General features: G+C 46.7%; 1 protein-coding gene across 1 annotated transcript; it reads left to right on the top strand.

The window, feature by feature from the left end:
- Positions 1 to 1,033: 1,033 nt before the first annotated feature.
- LOC136658509 (procathepsin L-like) lies at positions 1,034 to 24,440 on the top strand. Its single transcript, XM_066635130.1, has 8 exons — positions 1,034 to 1,091; positions 13,276 to 13,412; positions 14,328 to 14,450; positions 16,780 to 16,938; positions 19,289 to 19,513; positions 20,498 to 20,657; positions 22,329 to 22,428; positions 23,922 to 24,440. Exons 2-8 carry the CDS (start codon positions 13,284 to 13,286, stop codon positions 24,019 to 24,021), a joined length of 996 nt encoding a protein of 331 aa, XP_066491227.1. The 5' UTR covers positions 1,034 to 1,091; positions 13,276 to 13,283; the 3' UTR covers positions 24,022 to 24,440.
- Positions 24,441 to 27,394: the final 2,954 nt, after the last annotated feature.

Genomic DNA, 27,394 nt, shown 5'->3' with positions numbered 1-27,394 from the left:
GGAAGCTCTGACATAAGGGGTTAGGACTGCACCCTTAGATGCTTCCTTTGGAAATGGCCATTTAAGAAGAGCCCTGCTGGATCAGGCTAAAGACATATCTAGTCTGTTGAGTGTTATGCAAATTGTCATGTCAATTGTAAAGTACAATTGTTAATCGTTTGATATGCCAATAAAGGTTTCAGAGAAAGAAAGAAAGAAAGAAAGAAAGAAAGAAAGAAAGAAAGAAAGAAAGAAAGAAAGAAAGACATATCTAGTCCAGCTTCCTGTGGCCCACCAGATGCCTTTGGAAACAGGGCCGGCTTTAAGCCAATTGAACCAATTGCTCCCAATTGGACCCCATGCCTAAGGGAACCCCATGCTAGGGTAATACACTCTAGTTTTGTCAAATACACACAACATACATTGCAACAGACACCTAACACCACAATGCAGGTTTTATAGAGAACAGCAATAATTTTAATTTTCTTCTGAATTCTTAACAAGTCAAAGGTAATCTACACATGTTTGTTTACTTGTAGGCTTACACATATGCAATTTTATATTAAATCTAGCTGGATATCCCTGCTTCGCCATGTATCTTAAAATCCATTATCTACTTAAAATCCATTTTGACTCCAATAAACTTTCCTTTGATAGGAACAATTTAAATGTAGCACAACTACCCCATGTGAGGCAACACCCTGTAATTATTCAGTCATGGTTCCATTGAATGACATAACCAACATCACATTCATTTTCAGGTTTAAATTTCCTTTAATTTGAAACTTCACATTATAGTTTTAGACTTCAGGAAGACAAATATTAAGCTTAAGTAAAAATAAGGTGAAAAAAGACTTACAACTTTTATTTGTCTAATTAAGGACCTGTTGGTAGACCATACTGGTGTTTCTCCCCTCAGGTGTTAGGATAAAAATGAGTGAGCTCACTCTAGAGCAGGCAACGCAGAACTGCCCATGAGAGAAGCGCGTCCTCCCTCAAGTCAATCCCTGCCACATTCAGCGACTGCCCCTGGAATCTGCTGATGGTCATAGCAAAGCAGACCTTGAGGGGGAACTGCAGCCTCTTGGAAGGGGTACTCTGATGGTATAATGGTAAGTGGTGGTGTGGACAGCGACTCCCCCCAAGCAGAGCCGGTGAACACTGTGGCCTTGATGACGTTCCTGTGGAGGGCCTTCACTTGTAGCCTGGTGCCATTGCAGAGTTTGGGTGGGTTGAGGTTCCACAGCAACATCACTTTGAGGAGAAGCTTGTGGTCTGGGAAGCCAGGAAGGTTGAGGGTGTTGAGGAACTCCACAGGATAGTGGACAGTTTGCATCAGAATTCACAAACCTGTAATCAGTTTCTGCTCCTTCAAATGAGCTAAGTAGAGTGTGATCAATGATGGTAGCCTTGTTATTCTTGGGGGTCAGAATGGCATGGTTGCACAGCCAGTCTGTGGACATAGGCAATATTGCAGTACATCCTGCTGTGAGGGCTGCTAGGGTCATCACTATCAAGCCCAGCCGTGCAGGGATGGTAACCTTTCCCTCAGAATCTGGATGCTATCCGTTCCCTATTTTGAGTAAGAGTTCAGAGAATTGCCCAGCAGAGACATCGCCTCTCAAGTGAACCCTCATGTTCTTCCTGACAGAATTTCCAGATGCGGGGCCATAGATACAATGCCTTGACCTCATCAGCTTGACTTCCCCTTGGCATTACTAGCAGAGTCTGCTGGAAGTCTCCAACCAGCAGCACAGTGACTTCTCCCATCCCTCCATCATTGGCCCTGATGTCTTTGAGGGTTATGCTCAGTTCCTTAAAACCCCCAGTTGTGCACCATCCCCAACAATGAGCTCACAGTCCCACAGCATTTGGGCCATGTTGCTTTGTTTTGAAATGCTGCACAGCTGTGTATCTGCATGGATACATAGATGGCAGCATGGGCCATCTTGCCTCCCTCCAACAGCATAGCAACGATCCAGAAGATGCAACAACCAAGGCGAAGCCACATTCTCTCCTCACTTTCGCCAGGAGCAAGTTGATGTGGAAGGTCTTCCCAGCACCACCAGTAGTATCCAGGAAAAAGATCTTCCCAGCATCTGATTCAGTGCTGCAAAGGACCTGCTGATAGACAGCAAGCTATCCATCCATCAGTGAACCCTCGTTATTATGCCATACCGAGTTAAATTGAGGGACCCTCTGGTGTTATTTACAGCTGCTACTGTCAAGAGAAAATGCCTTCTGTGAGGGAAGCTACACTGCACCACACAACTCTCGAGCCAGTTCCCCTCCCTGACTCTCCTGTCACTGAAACACAGGGAGGAGTACAGCTATGTCTCCTGTGAGGGAAGCTAGACTGCACAGACAGTTGCCATGTAAGCCACATGCCTCTCTGAGGCAGGGGGAAAAGCCAGCCAGGCCTAAGTAATAGGAAAGGTTTTGTAATTCACCTTCAGCTGTTATTTACAGCAACTACAGTCAAGAGAAAATGCCTCCTGTGAGGGAAGCTAGAATGAGCCACAATACTCTAAGCCAGCCATTTTCAACCTTTTTCATCTAAAAAATGAAATTTTTCATTTTAGGCACTAAAATGGTCAAGGCACACCATCCATTTTTTGACAATTGAAAAGGCACACTGTGCTGTCACATCACTCAATGGCCCTACTAATAAATGACCCTCTCCCAAATTCCTGTGGCACACCTGGGAACCATTCATGGCACACCAGTGTGCCACGGCACAGTGATTGAAAATGACTGCTCTATGCAGAGCAAGGGCTGGTGATCGTAAACAGTAAAACAACTGTTACTTTTCTGTTATTGCAATGTGACCATCCTTTGCCATACATGTTGGCAACCTTCAGTCTCAAAAGACTATGGTATCACACTCTGAATGGTGGTTCTGGAACAGCGTCTAGTGTGGCTGAAAAGGCCAATTCGAGAGTGACAATCCCTTCCACATCGGAAGCAAGTGCAGTCTGTCCCTGGTCTGTCTCCCTGGCTATGGGCCTTCCTTCTTTGCCTCTTTGCCTCAGACTGTTGGCCAAGTGTCTCTTCAAACTGAGAAAGGCCATGTTGCACAGCCTGCCTCCAAGCAGGCCGCTCAGAGGCCAGGGTTCCCCACTTGTTGAAGTCCATCCCTAAGGCCTTCAGATCCCTCTTGTAGATGTCCTTGTATCGCAGCTGTGGTCTACCTGTAGGGCATTTTCCTTGCACGAGTTCTCCATAGAGGAGATCCTTTGGGATCCGGCCATCATCCATTCTCATGACATGACCGAGCCAACGCAGGCGTCTCTGTTTCAGCAGTGCATACCGCTATGCCATATCTACTTAAAAAGGGTTACATTTAAAGGGCAGGCCTAGCCTCAGTTGCCATAGAGACCACAGGCCTCTCTCAGGCAGTAGCACAGGAGGAAAAGCCAGTCAAGCCTAAGTAATAGGAAAACACATTTGACCCCTTTTGATGCCCTTAGGGGTTGAATTTCTAAAATCCCTTCTTAGTGGAAGGAATATACTTCATGAACGCCATATTTCTGGAAGGCTTCCCTGGGCCTCCCAATGTCTTATGAGGCATAAAAAATGCCACTTACAGTTTCTCTGTGAAACTGGAAGTCTAATTTTTTCTATTGTCGAGCTCAGGATGTCTTCAGCCTCTGCTGAGCTCAGAAGCCACTCTGGAAGCGAGGGGAGCAGAGCTTCCCTCGCCTCCAGGGGGCCAGACCGCAGGGATGGGCTTTTGCCGGCATCCGTGGTTTCAGCTATGAGGGGGTGTGTGTGTTCCAGAATGGAACCCCTGCAGATAAGGGGGTACACCTGTATAGATGTGCTTAGATCCATTTGGTCCATTTAGACCACAATCCAGAACACCCCTTGGGCAGCAGCAAGTCCCTTGCACCAGCCTATGACGGTTGCAAAAGTGCCATAAAGCACTTTTGTGCCATCTCTGGAGGAGGGAAGTTAGTGCAAGCCCTGTTCGGCTGGCCAAAGAGGTGAATCTGCACCAGTCAAACTTGGCCAGCACACGGCTCTGGAGGGGGAGCATAGGGAGGGTGGGAGGGAGGTGTTTTGAGGAAGGGGAGGCCGGGCAGCTGGTGGGCCCATGGGCAGGCAGGGGGTAAGCAAGGGTGGGGCCAGGATCCAGCACTTACGTCGGATCCTATCCCAATTCCCAGGCAGCCCAGCGTAGCTCCAGGCTGCCCGGATCTGAGCTATGTCTTTTGGTGGTGCAGTAGCCCTACTGGGAGCCACTGCATCATGACATGGGGTAAGAGGAAGCGATTTCCTTTATCCCAGACTGCGCCGATTTCAGCCAACCCTGCCTAGGATGCAGGACAGACCTGCCGGCTTGCCTGCTCCAGGGCAGGTTAGGATTGGGCTGTATGTCAATGCACTTAAGGGCACGGTTTGATTGCACTCCACTTTGTCATTGACATATAAAGCCTACAATAATTTTTTTATATATATTGCTAAGATTCTACAAATCTACAGCCCAACAAAAAATGTTTCCAATTTGGTAGTGCAGCTCCTAGGGCCAGCCCTGTCTGGGAGCACCCAAGACAGGAGATACCTCTCCATCCTGTTGCTGCTTTCTTGCATCTGACATTCAAAGAGAAGCTACCTTCAAATGTTGCATACAGTCATCATAACTTGAGAGATGGTTGTCTACATTTTCTCCTGGTCCTGTTGCTGAGTTTTTCACATGCAGACATGTGCTTCAACTGTTTTTTTTCCTGCATTTTGGCAAGCAGCTATGAAAGGGAAGGATGGCTCAAAGTTCATAATTACTTAGGTCAGAATACAAATTTGCCCAGCTTGTAAGGCTCAGCTGTATTACAAACTGACCACCACTTCCCTCAAAACGTCTTCTGACTCAGAATAGAGAACTATACCTTCTCTACCCCAAAAGTTCATAGCTTCCAGTTTAAATGAAATATTACCATAATCAGTGTTGGGAATTTGAGTCAGGTGACTCAGGCTCAAGTCGCAAAAATGCGTAATTTTTGCTGACTTAGCAACTCATGAGTTTCACACATGGAAGACTCTGAAAAAGACTCGAGTAAGGACCTTCCTGACTCAGCACTCGTCCCCACACATGCTGGCTCGAGTCTGCCTGTGTCTGGGGGTACCTGCTTACTGTTTTTGCCACTTGGTAAACCTTGTGGGGCCAGCATTCTGACCAGCGAGCAGTAGGAAGTTCCAGCCGGGAGGAAGGAATGGGTTAATGAATCGGGCAGGGGAGAAGGCAGGAATGAGCTCTGTTTCTTCTTCCCAGGAAGGAAGGAAGGAACCAAAGATCATTGGATAAACTATGGGCATTTGAATATTTTTATTAGCTGAGGAAGAGCAGAGAAGGAGTCCAAGGGGTTCTTGCCTTACAATTGGCTGCAAAAGCCCAGGGGGGCGGGAGAAAACTCTTTTGCCCTGTGCTACTTTCCAACCTTATGACTTCTCTTGGCTCTATTCTTACTTGAGGGAGGAAGCCCCACTGAATGACCAGCTACAGTGGGACTACTTCTGAGTAGAGCTGCAAGGATCAGGTTGTCCTAGTAAACCTCCCAGCTGCTGCTCATGATTCTCCTCCCTCTCGCCACTTCTGTCCCGGCTCTCATCAATCCCTCCCACCCTGTTTACAGATGGAAGGGGCAGCAGGGAAGTAGTTAAACAGAATTCCCACACTCAAGCAGAGCCTGGCAGCAGCCCCATTTTTCCCATGGCTGGCTTTTTAAAGGGGGAGACTCAGCTCAGGGAGAGAGAGGAGCCAGGGAAGGAGTTCATAATGATCACGCTTTACATGGCATGGCTCTGTTGTTACTTGGGAGGGGGACCCTCATTGAATGACTGGCTATAGAGGGACTACTTCTGAGTAGAGCTGCAAGGATCAGGTCATTCCTGTTTCCAGATGGGCAGGGACATCAAGGGAGTGTTCAGAGAGAACTTCCATACTCACACAGAGCCTGGCAGCAGCCCTGTTTTTTCCACAGAGAGCTTTTTAAAGGGGAGAGACTTGACTTGAGGCCATTAGAGTCACCAAAGGGTGACTTGGAGACTTGGAAAGTGTCCCCGTTATGACTCTTTTTTGAGTCGAGTTGCAGGGGGGCAGTGACTCAACTCAAGTCAAGCCCTACTGAGTTTTCCCAACACTGACCATAATTACTGTGGGGACAGTGGGGTGTCTGAGTGCAGAGTGCAGTTTTATTGCAACTTCTGCTCATTTTGTACAGCTACATACATTGTACTTGAAGTTGTGGCAGTTATGACAAAAACCAGAGGACATGTGGTGAAACCTGTATCCTGTTGGTCCCTAAGTTGGGGGGACACCGTGCAGGAAAGCCAGACCATGTACATATATGATGTGTGTGTGAATGTAATGTTTGCAAGCTACAGGTTTTGATACCTATGTGAATTATTTGGGCATTTGAGCATCATCATCTGCTCTTTTCCCCATCCCATTTTTTTTGCATCTCTTTTTTTTTTAGCAAAAAACTGGTTTCTCTGTGGAAACTGGAAATGAGGTTTTTAATGCCTTCTAAGGCATTATGAGGCCTGGGGAAGTAACTTTTTTTGATGTTTTAAGTCATTCTGAGCCTGGCAGAGGGCACAGGCAGGTATTTAGGTATTTGAGCAGCATTATCTGCTCTGTTTACTGTTGTGTCTCTGTACCAGTACCGATGCATTCCAGATTGTCAGTGTGTGTTTCTTCAAAAGACCCAGAAACACCTTGGTGGGACTGGTGAGCCTTAAAGGAAGTTCATCATACTTTCTGCTTGGAAAATGTTCTTGGAAGTGGACTTTGGGTCCATCAGGGTCAGGTCAGGGTCATCATGCACCCCTTCCATTCTCCAAAGTTGTAGCTCAGCACTCCCTCCGCATTTTCCCTCTGTGCCCCTCTTCTTTTTCCCAATCCAGAGCGCAGAAGAAGGAGGAGCAGTGGAGGCAAGCAGGCAGGCAGAGATGGGGACCTACAACTTTCTGTAATGTATTTGTAGGTTTCAGTGGTCGCTGCTCCAAAGGGAGCCAAATCCAGGTAGTGCTGCATTGCCCCTGGAACAACTCACGATTTTGGGATGTGAGGTGCACAGAACGACACAAATGAATGGAAGGAACAGAAACCTGTGTCAGTCTGCATCTGCTCTACTTCTGGAATTCATCATAGAAATTCTCTTAGTTGCATTAGAATTCATGAAGAATGGAAACCGTGATGGGAAGAGTAAACACGCCTAATAATTGAGGAACAGAACATGGGAGATATCCTTAGCCCTAATTAGGGCTCAACTGAAGTTTCCAGATGCTCTTCAAGGACAGACCTACATTGTGCTCCAACTAGACATGGGGAAGGGGAACGAGCTCTGTGGGGCACTGAAGATACTTGTTGACCAACAGAAACCTTAGGATCAAAGTAGACATGATCCTAAACATGTGAGTGAAGCTTCTGGTTTTTGTTTTATAGTAGTAAATCGTGTGCACAAGGAAGGGGGATGAACAAGGCCAAAGCTGTGATGGCAAACCGGGGGGGGGGGGCCTTCAGTACTTTGCCCCATATGATAGCTGGAAGCTCCGCTTGTATGTTGAAACAAAAATCTGATGTGTTCTGAAACAGATTGCTAAATTCTGCTTTCAAAACAAAATGCCTGTCTGTGGTTTCCATTTGTTAACTGAATTGGATATTTCTAAATTCCATGCGAGAAACATTTATACTTACAAAATTGACTTCTTTTTTTGTGGAGTTTAGAAACTGCTCCTAGGAAAGAAGCAGCTGACATTCTTTTCGAGGAATTGTGGGGAGGAAATTAATCAGAGACACCCCTTTAAATACATGAGCCATTTTTCTTTCTCTTGCACAGAGAGATGTGCAGATAACCAACAAGTATCTGTTTTCAAACCCTTTCTGCTGGAAAAGCAGGCAAGTGTGTTGGGGGAATGAATGCTGTCTTTGAGTCTGCTTGTAAGAATGAAGGCTTGAGGGGTGCCAGGGTTACCAAGTCTGAGTAAGGCTGTTCTGGGAGATTTGTTTGTCCCCAACATGGTATTATGTTGAAAATTCATGGGGACGCTTTTTCAAATTTTCAGGATTGCTTTCAGGATTGATGCTGGTTCCTGGAGACTTGAGGCCAGTCCTGGGTTCATGGCTAGCCTGAGATCTCCTGGCACCTGGTGTGTCAAATGGCATCCCCTTACTTGTTGAAGTGCCAGCCCCACTGCTCTCCTCCATGCTTCCATTGTGGTCCACTTTTCCAATCCAGGGAATGGGAGAGGAGGAGATCAGGTGGACGGTACTGGGAACCTCTCATCAGCCTGCTGCCTGAGGTGGCTGCTTCAGTTGGCCTCACCCATGGGCTGGCCCTGCCTGGAGGGTGGGCAGCCAGAAGTGTAGCAGAGGGGCAGTAAAGCTCCTAGACTTCTCCTACAGCAGGAGCAATGATATCAGCAGGAGTGCTCAGGTGCTGCCTTTGAAAATATCTCAAAGTACCTAAGCCAAAAAGAAGCAGCATGTTCTGTAGCAGGCAAAATGAGATATTTGCCCTGTAGCATATATTAATGTCTAGATAATTATCTTTCTCAAGGGCTGTCTGAGACGCAGTACTGAACTCAATAGAAAGTATGTGCTGAATACTTACTTAGAGGGTGACGTATATGGTAATAGCCTACTTGGTAGGTTTAGAAATGCCCCGAAGGAAGAACGAATTTGCAGTTGTGGCCTCAGAGAGGTAGACTCTCTTCCACACATTGTTCTGCACTGTTCTTTCAATCAAGTGCTCTGAGACCAGTATCTCCCTTCATTGTCAAGAATCAAAAAAGGTCTCTCTGAGAATACCTTTTTACAACTTCTGCTGGTGGGTGAATCTGAACCAGTGACCCTTCCAGTTGCTAAATTTTTATATTTGAGCAACTTGAAGCGGGCTAAGCTGCTGGTCCTAAGCAACTTGCAGTAACTCTATAAGTAAGTGCTTGTGTTTTAACCCTTATTTTTATTTCTCTTTTAACATATACTTTTATACACGACTGTCTGGAGATATTAGTTGTAAAACTATATATAAAACTATATTTGTATTGGCAACCTTCAGTCTCGAAAGACTATGGTATCGCACTCTGAAAGGTGGTTCTGGCACAGCGTCTAGTGTGGCTGAAAAGGCCAATCCGGGAGTGACAATCCCTTCCACACCGGGAGCAAGTGCAGTCTGTCCCTGGTCTGTCTCCCTGGCTATGGGCCTTCCTTCTTTGCCTCTTAGCCTCAGACTGTTGGCAAAGTGTCTCTTCAAACTAGGAAAGGCCATGCTGCACAGCCTGCCTCCAAGCGGGCCGCTCAGAGGCCAGAGTTTCCCGCTTGTTGAGGTCCATCCCTAAGGCCTTCAGATCCCTCTTGCAGATGTCCTTGTATAGCAGCTGTGATCTACCTGTAGGGCGCTTTCCTTGCACGAGTTCTCCATAGAGGAGATCCTTTGGGATCCGGCCATCATCCATTCTCACGACATGACCGAGCCAACGCAGGCGTCTCTGTTTCAGCAGTGAATACATGCTAGGGATTCCAGCACGTTCCAGGACTGTGTTGTTTGGAACTTTGTCCTGCCAGGTGGTGCCGAGGATGCGTCGGAGGCAGCGCATGTGGAAAGCGCTCAGTTTCCTCTCCTGTTGTGAGCGAAGAGTCCATGACTCGCTGCAGTACAGAAGTGTACTCAGGACGCAAGCTCTGTAGACCTGAATCTTGGTATGTTCCGTCAGCTTCTTGTTGGACCAGACTCTCTTTGTGAGTCTGGAAAACGTGGTAGCTGCTTTACCGATGTGCTTGTTTAGCTCGGCATCAAGAGAAAGAGTTTCGGAGATCGTTGAGCCAAGGTACACAAAGTCATGGACAACCTCCAGTTCATGCGCAGAGATTGTAATGCAGGGAGGTGAGTCCACATCCTGAACCATGACCTGTGTTTTCTTCAGGCTGATTGTCAGTCCAAATTCTTGGCAGGCCTTGCTAAAACGATCCATGAGCTGCTGGAGATCTTTGGCAGAGTGGGTAGTGACAGCTGCATCGTTGGCAAAGAGGAAGTCACGCAGACATTTCAGCTGGACTTTGGATTTTGCTCTCAGTCTGGAGAGGTTGAAGAGCTTTCCATCTGATCTGGTCCAGAGATAGATGCCTTCTGTTGCAGTTCCAAAGGCCTGCTTCAGCAGGACAGCGAAGAAAATCCCAAACAAGGTTGGCGCAAGAACACAGCCCTGCTTCACTCCGCTTCGGATGTCAAAAGGGTCTGATGTGGAGCCATCGAAGACAACAGTGCCCTTCATGTCCTTGTGGAAAGATCTGATGATGCTGAGGAGCCTGGGTGGACATCCGATCTTGGGGAGAATCTTGAAGAGGCCGTCTCTGCTGACCAGGTCAAAAGCCTTTGTGAGATCTATGAAGGCTATAAAGAGTGGCTGTCGTTGTTCCCTGCATTTCTCCTGCAGTTGTCTAAGGGAGAATACCATATCAGTGGTGGACCTGTTGGCTCAGAATCCACACTGCGATTCTGGATAGACGCTCTCTGCAAGTACCTGGAGCCTCTTTAGTGCAACTCGGGCAAACAGCTTTCCTACAACGCTAAGGAGAGAGATGCCACGGTAGTTGTTGCAGTCACCCCTGTCACCTTTATTCTTGTACAGCGTGATGATGTTTGCATCCCTCATGTCTTGAGGTACTCCACCTTCTCTCCAGCAGAGACAGAGGATTTCATGCAGCTCAGTGATGATGATCTCTTTGCAGCATTTTAGGACTTCAGCAGGGATGCTGTCTTTTCCAGGTGCCTTGCCAAAGGCAAGGGAGTCCAGGGCCACGTGAAGTTCCTCTAGGGTTGGTTCACTGTCAAGCTCTTCCAGCACAGGCAGGCACTCAATGTTGTTCAGTGCTTCTTCGGTGACTACATTTTCTCTGGAATATAGCTCAGAGTAGTGCTGCACCCAGTGTTCCATCTGCTGCGCCCGATCCTGGATGACCTCGCCTGTGGCAGACTTCAGAGGGGCAATTTTCCTCTGTGTTGGACCTAGGGCCTGCTTGATACCGTCATACATCCCCTTGATGTTGCCCGTGTCAGCTGCTATCTGTATCTTGGAACAGAGCTGGAGCCAGTAGTCGTTAGCACATCTCCTGGCAGTCTGTTGGACTTTGCTGCGAGCAGTTCGGAGGACCTGCAGGTTGCACTCACTGGGACAGGCCTTGTATGCTGCTTGAGCTCTCCTCTTTTCCTCAATGACTGGTGTCAACTCCTCAGAGTGGGCTTCAAACCAGTCTGCCGCCTTGTTGGTCTTCTTGCCGAATATGGACAAGAAGGTGTTGTAAACCCCTTTGTATTGTGTTGTATATAGTTGTGTTGTATATAGGTGTTGTATTATTTGTATTGGCAACCTTCAGTCTCGAAAGACTATGGTATCGCGCTCTGAAAGGTGGTTCTGGCACAGCGTCTAGTGTGGCTGAAAAGGCCAATCCGGGAGTGACAATCCCTTCCACACCTGGAGCAAGTGCAGTCTGTCCCTGGTCTGTCTCCCTGGCTATGGGCCTTCCTTCTTTGCCTCTTAGCCTCAGACTGTTGGCAAAGTGTCTCTTCAAACTGGGAAAGGCCATGCTGCACAGCCTGCCTCCAAGCGGGCTGCTCAGAGGCCAGGGTTTCCCACTTGTTGAGGTCCATCCCTAAGGCCTTCAGATCCCTCTTGCAGATGTCCTTGTATCGCAGCTGTGGTCTACCTGTAGGGCGCTTTCCTTGCACGAGTTCTCCATAGAGGAGATCCTTTGGGATCTGGCCATCATCCATTCTCACGACATGACCAAGCCAACGCAGGCGTCTCTGTTTCAGCAGTGAATACATGCTAGGGATTCCAGCACGTTCCAGGACTGTGTTGTTTGGAACTTTGTCCTGCCAGGTGATGCCGAGGATGCGTCGGAGGCAGCGCATGTGGAAAGCGCTCAGTTTCCTCTCCTGTTGTGAGCGAAGAGTCCATGACTCGCTGCAGTACAGAAGTGTACTCAGGACGCAAGCTCTGTAGACCTGGATCTTGGTATGTTCCGTCAGCTTCTTGTTGGACCAGACTCTCTTTGTGAGTCTGGAAAACGTGGTAGCTGCTTTACCGATGCGCTTGTTTAGCTCGGTAGCGAGAGAATGAGTGTCGGAGATCGTTGAGCCAAGGTACACAAAGTATAGGTGTTGTATATAGTTGTAAAAGTGTAGGTGTTGTATATATATATATGTAAAACTAAATATAGGTTTGTTGTATGTATGGTAACAGAGGCAAGAACAGTGTTGGCTCAAAGATGGAAAGATAGAGAAATCCCAAAAATGGATGAAGTGATTAAGAAACTGTTGGACATTGCAGAAATGGACAATCTATAGGCTTATACTGTTAAGGCCCAAATCCTAACCCACTTTCCAGCACTGACATAAGGGCAATGCAGCTCTGAGGTAAGGGAACAAACATTCCTTTACTTTGAGGACGCCTCCGTAAGCGCCACCCAATTGCAGGATGCAGCACATGCCCCATTGGCGCAGCTATGCCAGTGCTGGAAAGTTGGTTAGGATTTGGGCCTTAACAGTATAATCCTAGGCATGTCTACTCAGAAGTAAGTCTCACTTAGCTCAATGGAGCTTAATCCCAAGTAAGTGTGTGTAGGACTGCAGCCTAATTCAAAATACAAAAGATGGGGTGACTACGAACAACATCTTGTGCTATTGCATAAGTATGGCATGCAAATGTCAAGAATGAATCTGTCATGAACAAGTACCTGTCTCCTGGAGATCCCCCCCTTCCACCCAAATGACTGCTGTCTGTGTATACAAACCAGCTTTGTGAACCAGTCTGTCAAATCTTCTATCCAGAGCTCTGAGTCACATATCACAGACGGTACTTCCTTCTTCAAATGTATACTGGAATCCCATGTCTGACTGCCAGGGAGACAACAGCTTTGACAGAAACCTTCCTGGATCCCCACAGGGTTTAGCTCATACTTAGCCATTGGTCCAATCAGCTAATGTGAGTTGGAAGTGGGAAATTTCATTTGTTCCAAGATTCTCCATTCCTTCCATGCCCTCCCACCTCAGGTGGTCAAGAAACAGGTTATTAGGTCGTCAAGTGGAAAGGTAAAGAAAGTAGATATCCTTAAAATGCACAATCTGCCTATGAAACAATCTGCCTATGAAACTCCGCCACAGGATGGGGTTACATTGCAGCCTGTTTCAGTGGCAGACTGCTAGATGGTGGGGACTAACGCCAGGAGAAGTGTTAAAACACTAGAAGCATGATAGCTAAAACATAGTTAACGTTGGGGATGTTTTACCAATTTAGGTAAAAACATGATCTTGTTCTCGCTGGTGGCAATGACCTGGCTGCTCTTCCTGAGCCATTTCACCACAGCACATGATGTGTCTCTGGACAAAGCCTGGAGAGACTGGATGAGTGCCCATTCTAAAGTATATGGCAAGGTTAGTTTGTTCCAATGTGATTGAGATTCCACCTTCTTGTGTTTTTCAAAAATTCTGGCATGTTGAGCTGAGAGGCTCTGAGACACTACAGAATGTTGTTCTGGAGAACCAATATTTTAAAAGCAGGCATAAAGGCTGAACATCTCTTTGCATCTACAAAATTCCTGCCTTTTGTGAATGGAACTAGCACCCTTGTAAAAATACAATATTAGCACAGAAATTGCTCTACTACAGTGGTTTTCACTCTCCTGGAGAGTTTGAGCCACTGTAAGTGCTTGTGAGGGCGGGGGGGGGGGGGAAGGGAGGCAGCAGGGGCGGGTGGAAGTGGATCGCTCGGCTTTCACTTTCACTGCTGTGGGGAGCCCTGCCAAAGGTTTGCACTGGGCTCCCCGCACCCTGGGAAGGCTGCAGGAGGCTTGGTAAGTGCACCCAAGCCCCTGCAGCCCCCTGAGTGGCGCGATCCTGGGGATCGTGCCAGTGCCTCCTCCCTGCCTCCAGGCTGCCCCCACCCCTTAAGGGGGCAGAGGCCAGGGCCCACAGGCTGGGGCATCGTGACGCCCCAGTTTGAAAAGCCCTGCTCTGCTGGATCAAACCAAGACCCATCTAGTCCAGTAAAATGCCAGATGCTACTTTGGGAAACCCTCAAGCAGGTTGTGAAGGTGACCCCCCTGCCCTTTACCCCCAGGCAGATGCTGCATGTAGCTACACCTAGTACATGCTCAGACTCACTCTCTTCCCTAACCAGTGTTCAACTCTCAGCAAAATTTGTACAGTGCAGTGGGCACTGGAAACACTTCTGGAGCTGTACTTTTTTGACTCAAATTGATGCCCCCCTGACTGTCACTTTTTGAGGCAGATGGGATGAAGGAGCCTATTCAATTGTAACTAACTGACCTATGCAATAATTTCTTGCAGGGGGAAGAGGCTCACCGGAGAGCCACCTGGGAGGAGAACATGCGGATGATTGAACGTCACAATCTGGAGGCTTCCCAAGGGAAATACTCTTATCAACTGCATATGAACCACTTTGGTGACTTGGTAAGTGAACTGGATCATTGCATGGATCTTGAAATCACCCAAGGTGGTTCTTGTTAGGAGCGGGCTCCACTCTGCTCAGGCTCCCTTTTTGTTATCCTCTTCTATTTATACTTTGTCTATTGACTTTCAGACTTCTTCATTCCCTTGCTTCAGTTTATCAATCTACTCATCTGTTTCCCCATCCCCTTCTTGCTTTCTTTGCTTCTTTTGTCCTACATCGGACTCAGATGATACCTCGACTCTACTGCCCAGCTGCCCAATCCTTTTTCTCTGTTGCTGATTTCGCTCACTACAAGGCTTTACCTAATGGCACCCACCTGCCTCCTACTGTCAAAGTATTTAAATGCCAAGTTAAAAATTAGCTTCTGCACACATGGTCTATGGGTTCCTCAGATGGGGTGCCTGTTTCCAACTCTTCTTCATTGGCCCTCTGTTGATGGGGTGCCTGCCTCCATCTCTTCTTCATTGGCCCTCTGAGGGTCAGTCTCTCCTGTCCTCTGTTCCTCCTCCAGTCATTGCTGGCACCAGTTTGCGGTATACCCTGGAACAAAGCCTTGCACTGAGCAGAAAGGTGCAAAGAGCACTGCTCCATTTTCTCTCTTCCTATGCTCACTGAGTCCATGGCAGGACATTCACCAACTGGAAGGAGCCCTTATGCCGGGGAGGGACAGGAACAAGCCACAGGGGAGCCTGAACAGCACTCAAGTAAAGCAGCCTGCTGCTAGCTCACTGCACAAAGACAGTTGGGAGTCAGGCAGGAGGCGTTCAAGCCCAGTCAAAGGACTTGCCCTTCCTAGCAAGGCACTCACCTTTTGCATGATAGGCCAGAAATGCCCATGGCAGAGACAAAAAGATAGGGGGGGGAGGGAACAGGTCTAGAACTCACAGCAGCTACTCCAAAAAGCCACATGGGCCAATCATTGGGCTGGCATGTGATACATGCCTACTGCAGCAGCCTGCCCAGTTAGCCACACTTGCACATCCCCCATGCTTTTTGTTTCATCTCTGGCACCTGCCAGTGTGACTGTTGGTATGCTACCTCTTCTGTCCCCCTGCCACTGCCAACCATGGACCATGGCAGAGAACAGGCGGCTCATGATTACTGGGGAGCATCCTGTCCCTCCTGAATTCCAAGAGGTCATGGAGTGAGGATGTGATAGACCCTGGAAGCAGACAGACTGACACAAGCCTCCACACCGGCTTCCTTGGTTAGCCTTGTGTTATCCTGGCTGGGCTGATGTAAGGCTCCGGGGTGGGCAGGGAGGAGGCAGGGGGAAGGGAGGCGTTCCTGGGCAGGTGGGGGGCAGCCCCAGCGGGCGGGCGGGCGGATGGGGAGCTGGAGTCATGCCTGGGATCCAGAACTTATGCTGGATCCCAACCCACGTTCCCGGGGAGTTCAGAGCAGCTTCAAGCCGCTCTGCTCTCCTCGGACTTGTGCTACCTCAGGAGGAGGCGCAGGTTTGAGGAGACCCTTAGGAGCAAAGGTTTGGGAACTGCTACTATAGGCATTCCTTGGGGTCTGCACAAAGTCCTCACCTGTGGAACAGCTGCCTTTGGGGAGCAGGAAGAAACAGAGTAACAAGGACTTGACAACAGCATCAGCCACACTGGTTCTCTGGCTTGAGATGCCTACCTGGTGTTTGTGAGGGGGAGTGGTGTCAAACAACATTGGTGCAGTGTTTTTCTGATGTTGTAGGCATGTCCTGGTGTCTGTGGTGTCCATTTGGCAGGTGGAATTCTATGCCATGGCATTGTTCCTTTGCTGCACTGATCTAGAATGAAATGGAGATATACCTTAGCAGGGGTGTCCAAACTTTTTGGCAGGAGGGCCACATCATCTCTCTGACACTGTGTTGGGGGACGGGAAAAAAAGAATTAATTTACATTTCAAATTTGAAAAAATTTACATAAATGAATTTATTAGAGATGGAACTTATATGAATGAATGAAGGTCTTGCAATAGCTCAAGGTATATAAAAGACCTTGCAGCAAGCAGTGGAGGGAGCCCTCGTCCCACAGCTCACATGAGCTGTGGCCATCACGCTGAGAGCAGTTGCATCAGGCTAGCACAGGCTCCAGCAAGTCTCCAGAGTGCCAGAGGCTCATTGGAGACTGGGGGCTCCCTGATGGCCATACTGGGAGTCCTCAAGGGCTGCAAGTGGCCCCAGGGCCAGGGTTTGGGCACCCCTGATCTAAAGGATGGGTCTATGAGTTAATGCTTGAGGCAAGATTTGAAGCAGGACCTAATTGGTCAACAGCTCAACTATTACGTTACAGCCATCCCAATGAGAAAGTTTGGCATTGATGTTCACTCTAATTTCCTTCCCAGACAAAAGAAGAATTTAATCAGAAGATGAATGGCTTCCGCGGAGACCTGGCCATAGCACATGGTAGGAATGGCACAGTGTTCCAAGAATCTGCCTCTTCAAGGCTTCCCAAATATGTGGACTGGCGCAAGAAAGGATATGTCACCCCAGTAAAAAATCAGGTAAGCCAAGAACTGTCTGAGAAGAGTTAATGACCAAGCCAGGGATTCATAGTGGTTTGTAATGATGAGAATCCATTCCTCCTGAGAAAAATGTAAACCAGGGCTCAAGGCTTCCATTTAAATCAAGCAAACCTTGTTCTCTTTGGAAGGCTCACATCCAACCCTTTTGCACCATTTTGCAAATGTCTGGCAGGTCTGGTTTTTAAAACACCAGGATGTGATCCACATTTCCATCTGAAACAAAGTCCGAGGCTACAATTCAGTGCACCATCACTTAAGAATAGCACCTTAACAGCACCTGGAAAGCAATGGGTCTAACTTCTGAGTAAATTGGGTTGCAACTAGGTATAGCTGTGCTCACGCTCAGTCCTTGTTGCTTGTCTCTGTGCTATGAACTGAATTCCCTGCTCCCAGTTATGTGTTATAAGTTGTATGTTATATGTGGAGCTTCTGACTTAACACACCAGGCACCTTAAAGAAGGATTTGATTAATGGTTCTGCTGGTATGTTGTTTTCAGTGTACTTATTCTGATAGTGTTTACAAAATGGTTGTGAAGACCAGAATTTAAAAAGTCAATGAATAAAAATGTATCTTACAATCTTTTACTAAATTTTTAATAAATTAGAACAGTTTCTCAAACTGTGGGTCATTTCAATATTTTATTTTAAATATATTGGACTTGATGCTACCATGGTATATGTGATTGCATTTGGGGAAATGTTATACACCTGTACTTTAAACAAGCTACTATGTATATTCTTTTAACAATGATAGTAAATGGGACTTACTCTTGGTTAAGTGTAGGTAGGATTGCAGATGTCACTTCCAGTCATGATATCACTTTCAGAGGGTTCTAACAGATTCTCATTCTAAAAAGTGGGTCCTGCTGCTAAATGTGTGAGAACCACTGCCCTAAAGTGTACAACAAACAGATCCTGCAGATGTTAACAAGTTGAATTGATTGGAACTTTCAGGAATGTTAAAATCTGGTAGATTTAGGTCACTGAGCAGCCCTACTCACTGTAAAATTATGTGGGCAATTTGCCTCCCTCTCTGAGTGAAATGTGGGGGGAGGCAGGGAGAGGGCAGGGAGGAGGAATGCCAGGGGAGGGAGAGGGGCAGGAGGGAGGCGTGATGGGTGGAGCTCCGCTCCTCTGCATTCAAAGCCTCTGTGTCAGTCTGTGGGTCCGACACAGAGGCTCTTGATTCTATGGCAGCCTAAAGGTTGATGCAGAATTGAGTATCCCCGTTGTGGGGCTACTTGCCTTCTCCGGAGGACCACTGGCAACTGCCCCATTGCACATAGGATGCCATGGCAGCTGTTTTGGCACCACGGCAGTCCCGGCGCAACAGGCAGCTCAGGATTAATTAATTCTTGATTTCACAGGCCCAGCTGACCCTGTCCTATTAAGTAACATGGAAATATCTTGCTTTGCAAATTAGATAAGAGCTGAAGGGAGATTTTTGTGAACCAAAATTAGGGGTTCAGAACTAAGGTACTTCATTAATTGTCCTGACCATCCATGCCCTTAGAAATACTTGGGGGCCCCTTTTCTTTGCCAACATCAGTTTTTCCTTCCCTATACATTCTCTTGACAACTTTGTCCATGTTGTGGTCACCACCATTCACTCTAAGCTGTGTGGTTGCACAGATGAAATAGGAGCTCCAAACAGTTTCTGTCAGGGAGCTGTGGTGCTTGACAGTGATGTCAGAAGCATATCTAGGGTATGGCAGGTGGAGACACCTGCCATGGGCACCAATTGAAGGGATTCCCACTGCATCAGTTTCCTGGCTGAGTTTCATTTTCTGCTGAGCTGCAGCACAGTCTGCTGCAGGAGGAGGTCTGCCGCAGCCTGGCAGAAGATGAAAGTCAGCCAGGAAGCTGCTGAAGAGAGAAAGGGGGTGGCAACGACATCGTGAAGCCACCATCACCCCTCTCCAAACCTGGAGGTGAGGTCAAAGTGTTACTGCCCTTGGATACGCTACTCGAAAATGTCATCTCCAAACACTCTGAAGCTGCCCTCAAGCACTCATACCATGGTATGAGCACTCATACCATACTCATGCCACTCTGCATTCCCCTGTAAAAATTACAGGGAACATTGCTGGTCACATCTCTTTGCAATATGTCAGTGAGTTTGATCTCTGCTGGTCATCCCTCTTGCTGCAGCTCTATTCCAGCTGGGGTCCTGCTCCCAAATTCCTCCAGGACTCTTTCTTTCTTTCAACTGCCCATGCTTCAGCATTGGTGGAGAGTATCTTGCCTAAAGTGAATCCATAGCCAAGGTGGAACATGGAGCCAGATCAGACCTTTCACACTGTATCATGCTGATTTTTCATTTCCACAGGGAGAGTGTGGTTCATGTTGGGCCTTCAGTGCAACTGGAGCTCTGGAAGGCTTGCATTTCAAGACAACACACAAACTGGTGTCACTGAGTGAGCAGAACCTCATGGACTGCTTCCGGAAGCAGGATACTAACGGATGCCATGGAGGTGTGATAAACAGCGCTTTTGAGTATGTGATACAAAACAGAGGCATCAATTCAGAGCGAACCTACCCTTATAAGGCAAAGGTAACTTGTGAGTGAGAGTTCTGCAATATGGTGATCAAGTGGGACGGGCTCAACAGATTCTGGGAGGCTGGGTTGTGCTTAAACAAATGTTTAAGCCATACATTTATGAAAGCCTCTGGACAATGGGAAGGAGGAACAGCTTTAATGGTGGGCAGTGGCAGGTCTGGCCCATCCATGAGACCAGCTGAAGCAGTCACCGCAGGCAGCATATTGGCAATGGGTGCACACTTCTATCTACCTGGTTGCCTCTGCTTCCCTTCCTTTCCACTATATAGATTAGAAAAGAAAAAGGGGGACAGAGCAGAACTGTGGAGGAAAGCAGAGTAGTAGGCTAGACTCTACTACTGTCAGTGTCAGAGGAGCAGAAGCTGGCAGGCAGCATTTGGCAGGCACAAGTTGGTCTTGGGGCAGCCCTGGTGGGGGGGGGATGCCAAGTGCAAACCTTGCCAAATGCTATAAAGTCATGCAGTGGCTTTACTACCCAAAAGTAACAGCCTTGTAGCTGAGTGGCCCATTTTGGATTGAACAGGTTTTTCCTCCCTTGCATATGAAGCTGCCTGTCACCTGTGTGAGTGTCATCTAGTTGGCCACTGGTTTTTTGTTGGTTACTGATTTGTTCGCTGACCTGTACTGTTATATATTAAAATAAAGTTAATGGGAGTTACACCAACCCTAGCAATGCCACTGCATTTAGGTTGTGCATATGATATTGTCATTTATTCTGTCATTTATTCTGTCATGTATGGTCTGGTACAGGAGGAGGTCCATCATAGGGGGATGTAGTGAGCTGTCACACTGGGTGACACAAGCCTTAGTGACTCCTCTGCTGACAGTGTCTCTTCAGTGTCTTCCCCAGATCTACCTAGAGATGGCAGGGATAGAACTGGGGATTTTTTGCTTACAAAGCAGGTGATCTGCTAGAGAGTTATGGCTTGTCTCAGTCTCCTAGACACAGAGTAAATCCTGGCTGCATTTTTTCTGCAGGTTGGGCACTGTCATTACAATTCCCGGGCCAGAGCAGCGACATGCAAATCCTATGTGAATATTCCAAGGAACAATGAGAGAGCCCTGGCACAAGCTGTGGCCAGTGTTGGCCCTGTTTCCGTTGGTTTGGATGGTGCTCACTTTCAGTTCTACCACAAGGGTATGGTGCCTGTTGGGAGGGAAGAGGCTGGGTTTGCAAAAGCAAAGGTGACCACTAAGTGATGATCAAAAAGGCAACCATCATTAGCAGGGTGGGATGGGACATCCAATGAAGGGGTGGGGCACATGTGCTCCATTATTTGCAAATAGGCCAGTTGAATTTGCTAAATGCCCAATTTGAGCCAAATTCCACATACAGTATTGTCAAAAGTTGTGCATTCTAAGAATCTTGGCAAACAAGATGTGACACTTATCTGTGGAGCAATCAACTACATTTCTGCTCAGAAATTTTAGGCACACTTTAACTGCCCTTACTAATAGGACAGACCTTTAGATAAGTTAGATGGTTTCTTGTTGGGGCGGGGTTGCAACTGCTGCTCTGTGTGCAGTAGGTCACAGGTTCAGTCCCTAGCAGCATCTCTAGGTGGGGCTAGGAAAGACTTTTCTCCATCTGAAACCCTGAAGATCCTCTGCCAGTCTGGGTAGACGAGACTGAACTAGATGGGGCAATAGGCTAGCAGATGGCAGCTTCTTATATTCCTAAATTATAATTTTAGCCATAAACTGGGATGATAGTCATGTAATGTTCACATCCTGATGACACTCTAGCAGGGAAACATCTTTCCTATAAAGGTTCCAAGGAAGTGGGAAATAATTTGGACTCTTGCTTTTGAACCTTTGCCTTCTCATATTTTCTTTCTGCTGTAAAATGCAGCTTTATCCCATATGAGAAGGCAGGAAAGGAAAGTAAGAGAAGGGACTATGGAGGAACAACATGGGAAGACCGACCGGTGTGACACTGCAGTAGTTAACTTGAGGAGCAATAGGAGGACAATTCAATGTTTTATAGCCCAGTCTGATTGGGCCTCTGTGTCACTGAACATGCATTTCAGCAATGCAGTCTGCCTTACGGCTGTTGTACAATGTGGTGCACCATACTGCACAGCCTGGCCACTGCTGCAAACAGCAGGCTGTTGTGCATGCATGACAGCAACCATTGCAGAAGCCCCAGCACTGGTAAATTGGTATGGCAGGGGAGGGTGTAATGGGGAGGGGATGGGAGTGCCTCAGGGGTGGGAAGTGAGCAGTTATTGGTGCCAGCGGCTCTGCTGATATCTTATCCCCTGTTCCTGGCCTTGATTCATCTACTTGGGTCCACTTGGACTTGCACGAGTAAAATCACTGGTGCAGATCCCTGTAGATCTATTGAGACAGTGGAGGCTTGCCCCTGAGGCGTGGAACAAATGTTCCCTTACCTCAAGGAGGTCTCTGGGACTCAAAACACCCCTGCAGGATGCAACGTGTGCCACATTGGCACCGCTGCATTGGCACCAGGGGGAGTTGGACTGGGCTGTTAGTGGTTACCAACTGAAAGACCAAAGAAGATCTTAGAAATGTTGAGTTGAGGAGGCAATGGCAACCCAAGTCATCATCCCTTGAAGGTGTGCCATTAAGTGATGAAGACATTATCCACCTTTGAAGTGTCTTAAGCCAATTTGTTTAATAAGAGCAGAGAAATCTCAAGTTCCTTGCTATGAAAATTCTGATGGGAAAAGGAAGCAGTGCAAACTGCCCCTGCTGAAAGTTGATTTGAGCACATACAGAGACAATGGCTCACACTACCCTCTGTTTTGTCTCTTATCCTCCTCCAACAAATGTCTCCTCTGCCCAGGAATCTATCAGAAGAGATGTGGTAAACATGTGAACCATGCCATGCTGGTAGTGGGCTATGGAAACTCCAGGAATAAAAATTATTGGATCCTGAAGAATAGGTGAGAAGGATGGAACGGGGTTGGGGGGAGGCAGATATATTGTGTTTATATGTCTAAGCAGTGAAATACCAACCATTATGACATATGCGATCCAAAGGGAGGCCCTGTGCATTTTTATCCGTCTAAGGTGGGGTCTCCAAACGTTTTGGCAGAAGGGCTGCATCATATATTTGAAATAGTGCCAAGGGCTGGAAAATAAATAATTTATAAATGCATGGAGAAATGACGTGCTAAGAGTTTGAATACAATTAGTGGGTGGGGGTGGAAGGAGGTGGAGAGAAGAGGGCAAAATTGACTTGTACAGGAAGTGGAGGGAAAGAATTTTTAAAAAGGACTAGAAAAGCATGGGGTATACTGCATTCAGCCACTAGAGGTGCTGAATGGAATGGAATTATTCCACTGTATTACATTCAGTACCTCTAGTGGTTGAATGTGGTATATACCAATGTTTGGAGACCTGCAAGTGTGTCTTGCCAGCTATTTTTAACCCTGAGAAGCTGGGGAACCATGTGGACTGTATAAAATCCTCCAGAGGGCTGGATTTAGCCCCCAGGTTGGGGTTTGGGTACCCCTGTTTTTAGGAGACCAAGGTTCCTATGTGGTTTCCCCATCTTCACTCCCACAACAACCCAAGAGCTGAGAGATGGTAACTGGTCCAAGATTGCCCAGTGAGCTTTATGGTGAAGTCAATATTTGAACTCTGGTTTCTTAAGTCAAAATCCAACGCTATGTCATGCATGATTGAGAAACCTGGTCAAGATCATGCGCCTATATATCTGTGCCCATCGTAGTTGGGAGGCAGGGGTGGATTTACTGTAACACCTACTCCCACTAGGAGTAAATGGTAGCCATTGCTTACATAAGCAGAATAAAAGAATACAGTTAGGACTGAGTCCTATCCAACTTTCTAGTGCTGATGCAATCGTGCCAACAGGGTATGTGCTGCATCCTGCAGTGTGTGGGGGGGGAGGAGTCATGGAGGTCTCCTCAAGGTATGGAAATGTTTGTTCCCTTACCTCAGGGTTGCACTGCAGCTGCATTGGTGCTGGAAGGTTGGATAGGATTGGGCCTTTATACATACTCTGCTTGTAGCTGCAGGGAGGTTTAAACCTGCCCCTTGTCTCTGAGAGAGAATTTTGGCACCTCCACTCAACTACTATTTCCCACAAGACAAACCATTGTTCAAGGGGTGGCACAGGGGTCAGTTAGGGCACAAGTGTCCATGCTCATCAGGGGGCCTATTTGACTGATCCTTACCCCTAGTTCTTAGAAGGAAAATCCCAACTCAGAAGGAGTTTAAATGGCAGGGTTCATTGGGAACCACACAGGGTGGTGGTGGAGGATAGCAAAACCTAGTGCAGTGCCCCCTTCCGCCCGGAACAATACTGCTGGCTGTCCTAAGTTCCATCCAATCCCCATGTAGACTTTGCACGTACCCTTCTTCCAAAGTTCATGAACAGACCTCACATTCTCTTCATTTTATTCTCCCACAGCTGGTCTAAAGATTGGGGTGAGAAAGGCTACATGAGACTGGCAAAAGACAAGAACAATGAATGTGGGATAGCAAGTGATGCGAGTTTCCCTACCATGTAACCAGCCACGGCATGAACATACTTTCTTCTGGATATTTTCTTCTGTAGCACTATCTGTGGTTATACAAATGCTTGCTTGCTGAACCGTTCCTTTCAATTTCATAGTTTTCCCTTCACTGGAAATGAAATTCTGCAAATGTGGAATTCCAAATGCTTCCATATGTTAAGGGAAACCTGGTAATTCTGAAGAAATCTGCATCAGTTGGAATTTGGGCAATGACTATACATTTAGACCAGTGGTTTCCAACCTTTAGGAGCCCGCAGACCACCGAGGCAAAACTTGGAGTAGTTGTGGACCAATTTATAATAATTGGAGATTTATTACGAGATTTGTTATTTATAGGGAAGATTTGTGGGTTGCTGCTTATGTGAAAAATAATTTCAAAAATAGACTTTTAAAAAAGGTTTTACAAACAATATGTACACAACAGGATAAATACTTGAAGAATAAAACATTATGCAATTGCAAATGGAGCACCTGATTCTTGAACCTCTTATTTTGAACTACCGCAGATACTCGCCAATAAGTCGACCCCCCAGATAAGTCGAGGGCAGGTTTTGAGCCAACAATCACAGAATTTTCTATGATCCTCAGATAAGTCGGGGGTTAAACTTAGAGGGGTATCTGACTATAGTTTTGTCTGATTTTACCCCAGGCCAGATTCTGAAAAATAACTTACCACTAATTGTTACCTAAGAACTGTAGCCTCTAATTTAACATAGTAAAAGATCATAAGATACATTTTTATTCTTTTTAAATTCTGGTCTTCACCACCTTTTTGTAAACACTGTCAGAGTAAGTGCGCTGTAACCAACATACCAGTAAATCAGTGGTTCCCAACCTGGTATTCATGTACTCCCAGGGACACTCAACAGGACCTTTACGGGTACTTGAAAAAGAATGGAATAATGGTAGAAAAAGGCAGGTCATGTTCCAGAATGCCTTGCAAGGACCAGCAAGGCAGGAAGGGAGGTAGCTAGTTGGCTTTGAAAGCCCCATCAACAGCTAGTTTTTGGTCATTAATTCATGTATGAACCAGTGATTGAAAACCAGCACAGTAAAAAAGCTGAAACATAATATGGAAAGTGATGAATCACCCAGAATTTCTCAGCACACTTCTGGTGCAAAACAGTGCAAAGGCAGAGTCTTCTGTTCCTCAAACAGAAAAAAGAAAAAACACTGATGAATACATGAAGTCTGGGTTTTCATAGAGAGGAGATGAGGGCGCGTATTATTACAAACATTTTGCTAATATGAAGGGTACAATTTATTATTGCCCAGGGATATGCAAGTGAAAAAGGTTGGGAACCACTGCACGAGAACCATGAATCAAATCCACCCTTAAGGTGTCTGGTGTGTGAAGCCAGAAGCTCTACATACAACATACAACCCATAACACATAACTGGGAGTGTGCAATTCAATTCATGCATATATTTGCAACCCTTTTACTCAGAAGTAGACCCACTGTTTTCCATGGGTATTATTCTTAAGTAATGCTGCATTGAATTGTAGCCTGGGAATTGTTGCTTCAAATGGAAAGGGGATCCCATCCTGCTGTTGAAAAAAAAAAGACCTCTGCCAAATGCAAAGCCTTTGCAAAAGGGAATCAGATTGCAGCAGCAAAAGGGAACAAAGGGGAATAAAAGGTTAACTTTGGCTGAAATGTCCCAGGAAAGTAACTAAGAACATAAGAACATAAGAACAGCCCCACTGGATCAGGCCATAGGCCCATCCCGTCCAGCTTCCTGTATCTCACAGCGGCCCACCAAATGCCCCAGGGAGCACACCAGATAACAAGAGACCTCATCCTGGTGCTCTCCCCTACATCTGGCATTCTGACTTAACCCATTCCTAAAATCAGGAGGTTGCGCATACACATCATGGCTTGTACCCCATAATGGATTTTTCCTCCAGAAACTCGTCCAATCCCCTTTTAAAGGCGTCTAGGCTAGACGCCAGCACCACATCCTGTGGCAAGGAGTTCCACAGACCGACCACGCGCTGAGTAAAGAAATATTTTCTTTTGTCTGTCCTAACCTGCCCAACACTCAATTTTAGTGGATGTCCCCTGGTTCTGGTATTATGTGAGAGTGTAAAGAGCATCTCCCTATCCACTCTGTCCATCCCCTGCATAATTTTGTATGTCTCAATCATGTCCCCCCTCAAGCGTCTCTTTTCTAGGCTGAAGAGGCCCAAACGCCGTAGCCTTTCCTCATAAGGAAGGTGCCCCAGCCCCGTAATCATCTTAGTCGCTCTCTTTTGCACCTTTTCCATTTCCATAACTATAGCAGCTAACCAGCTGCCTGCCTAAGCTTAGCAGAGAAAGAACCTGTTCAGAGTTGAAAGGCTCTGATTGACCCGGAGATCAGACAAAGTGAAAATTGGAGCTTGATTACTTGGCAAAAATTTCACATACTATACCCGAGTATCTACTTGCCATGCTTTCTTGTTTAGGAGTTCAGTTCTGGTTCCAGTCAATTCAGAGTTCTTAGATTTGGGCCAAGTTGCAGTTCGCTGGGGGGAAAAAACCTTTCAAGCAGTTTAAGTCTGAGTGGTTTCAGTTCAAGATCACCCTAACCTGCTCAGAACTCTTGAGTTCTAAACACTTCCTTAGTTTACAGTTTATATTGCAGAAAATGGGGTCCTGCCTAAGGCAGGGGTTTGGACTAGATGACCTATTAGGCCCCTTCCAACTCCATGATTCTAAGATTACATACATTTGCATAAATGAGTGAGCTTCTATGTCAGTGGACAAGACTGAACTATGAGCCACAGTTCCTGGTTCAAATGTCACCTCAGGATTTAACCATATTGTCTAACAGTATACCTGCTCTGCACTATTGGCTGAATCATCTCCAAAGCATTCTGGGAATTGTAGCTTGAGTGTGTGTGTAGTGACTGAACCCTTGAGCTCTCTGCTCACATACGTAAAGGTCTCAGGGTTTGTTGGAAAAACAAAATGATTGTTACACCAATTTAAGGCTACAATTTTTTGCTTACTTACTTGGGAGTAACCCCATTGAATTTAGTAGGATTTATGAATACACAAGCACAGGATTGCACTTGTAAGTCTGTAGCATAAATACAGCTGAAGGTGTTGAAGGTGTTGGACCCTTAAGACTAAAGGATAATGCTGAGGTTTCCATGATGAACACTGGCGGAGTTACTGGGATGACTGGGCCATCATGGAGTTGTTAGGTTCAATTCCCCCTCTCCTTTTGTGCTTGATGCCACACTTAGAATATGACAGACCTTGCTCAGGCATTATGAAAATGTAGCAGCAAATTAGCTAATACTACTACTTGGACCATAAATCCAAGTAGTAGCAGCAAAGTAGCTAACACTACTACTTGGACCATAATCCAATTTAAG

Source organism: Tiliqua scincoides, chromosome 8, assembly GCF_035046505.1.
Source record: "Tiliqua scincoides isolate rTilSci1 chromosome 8, rTilSci1.hap2, whole genome shotgun sequence".
Classification (NCBI taxonomy): domain Eukaryota; kingdom Metazoa; phylum Chordata; class Lepidosauria; order Squamata; family Scincidae; genus Tiliqua; species Tiliqua scincoides.
This window is presented reverse-complemented; position numbering and strand designations above follow the sequence as displayed.

Excerpts from the sequence above, each read along its gene's own strand:
- LOC136658509 (XM_066635130.1), top strand. The coding sequence starts at position 13,284 with ATGATCTTGTTCTCGCTGGTGGCAATGACCTGGCTGCTCTTCCTGAGC. Across the intron at positions 13,413-14,327 it reads ATTCTAAAGTATATGGCAAG|GGGGAAGAGGCTCACCGGAG; the intron begins GTTAGTTTGTTC and ends AATTTCTTGCAG. Across the intron at positions 19,514-20,497 it reads CCTACCCTTATAAGGCAAAG|GTTGGGCACTGTCATTACAA; the intron begins GTAACTTGTGAG and ends TTTTTTCTGCAG.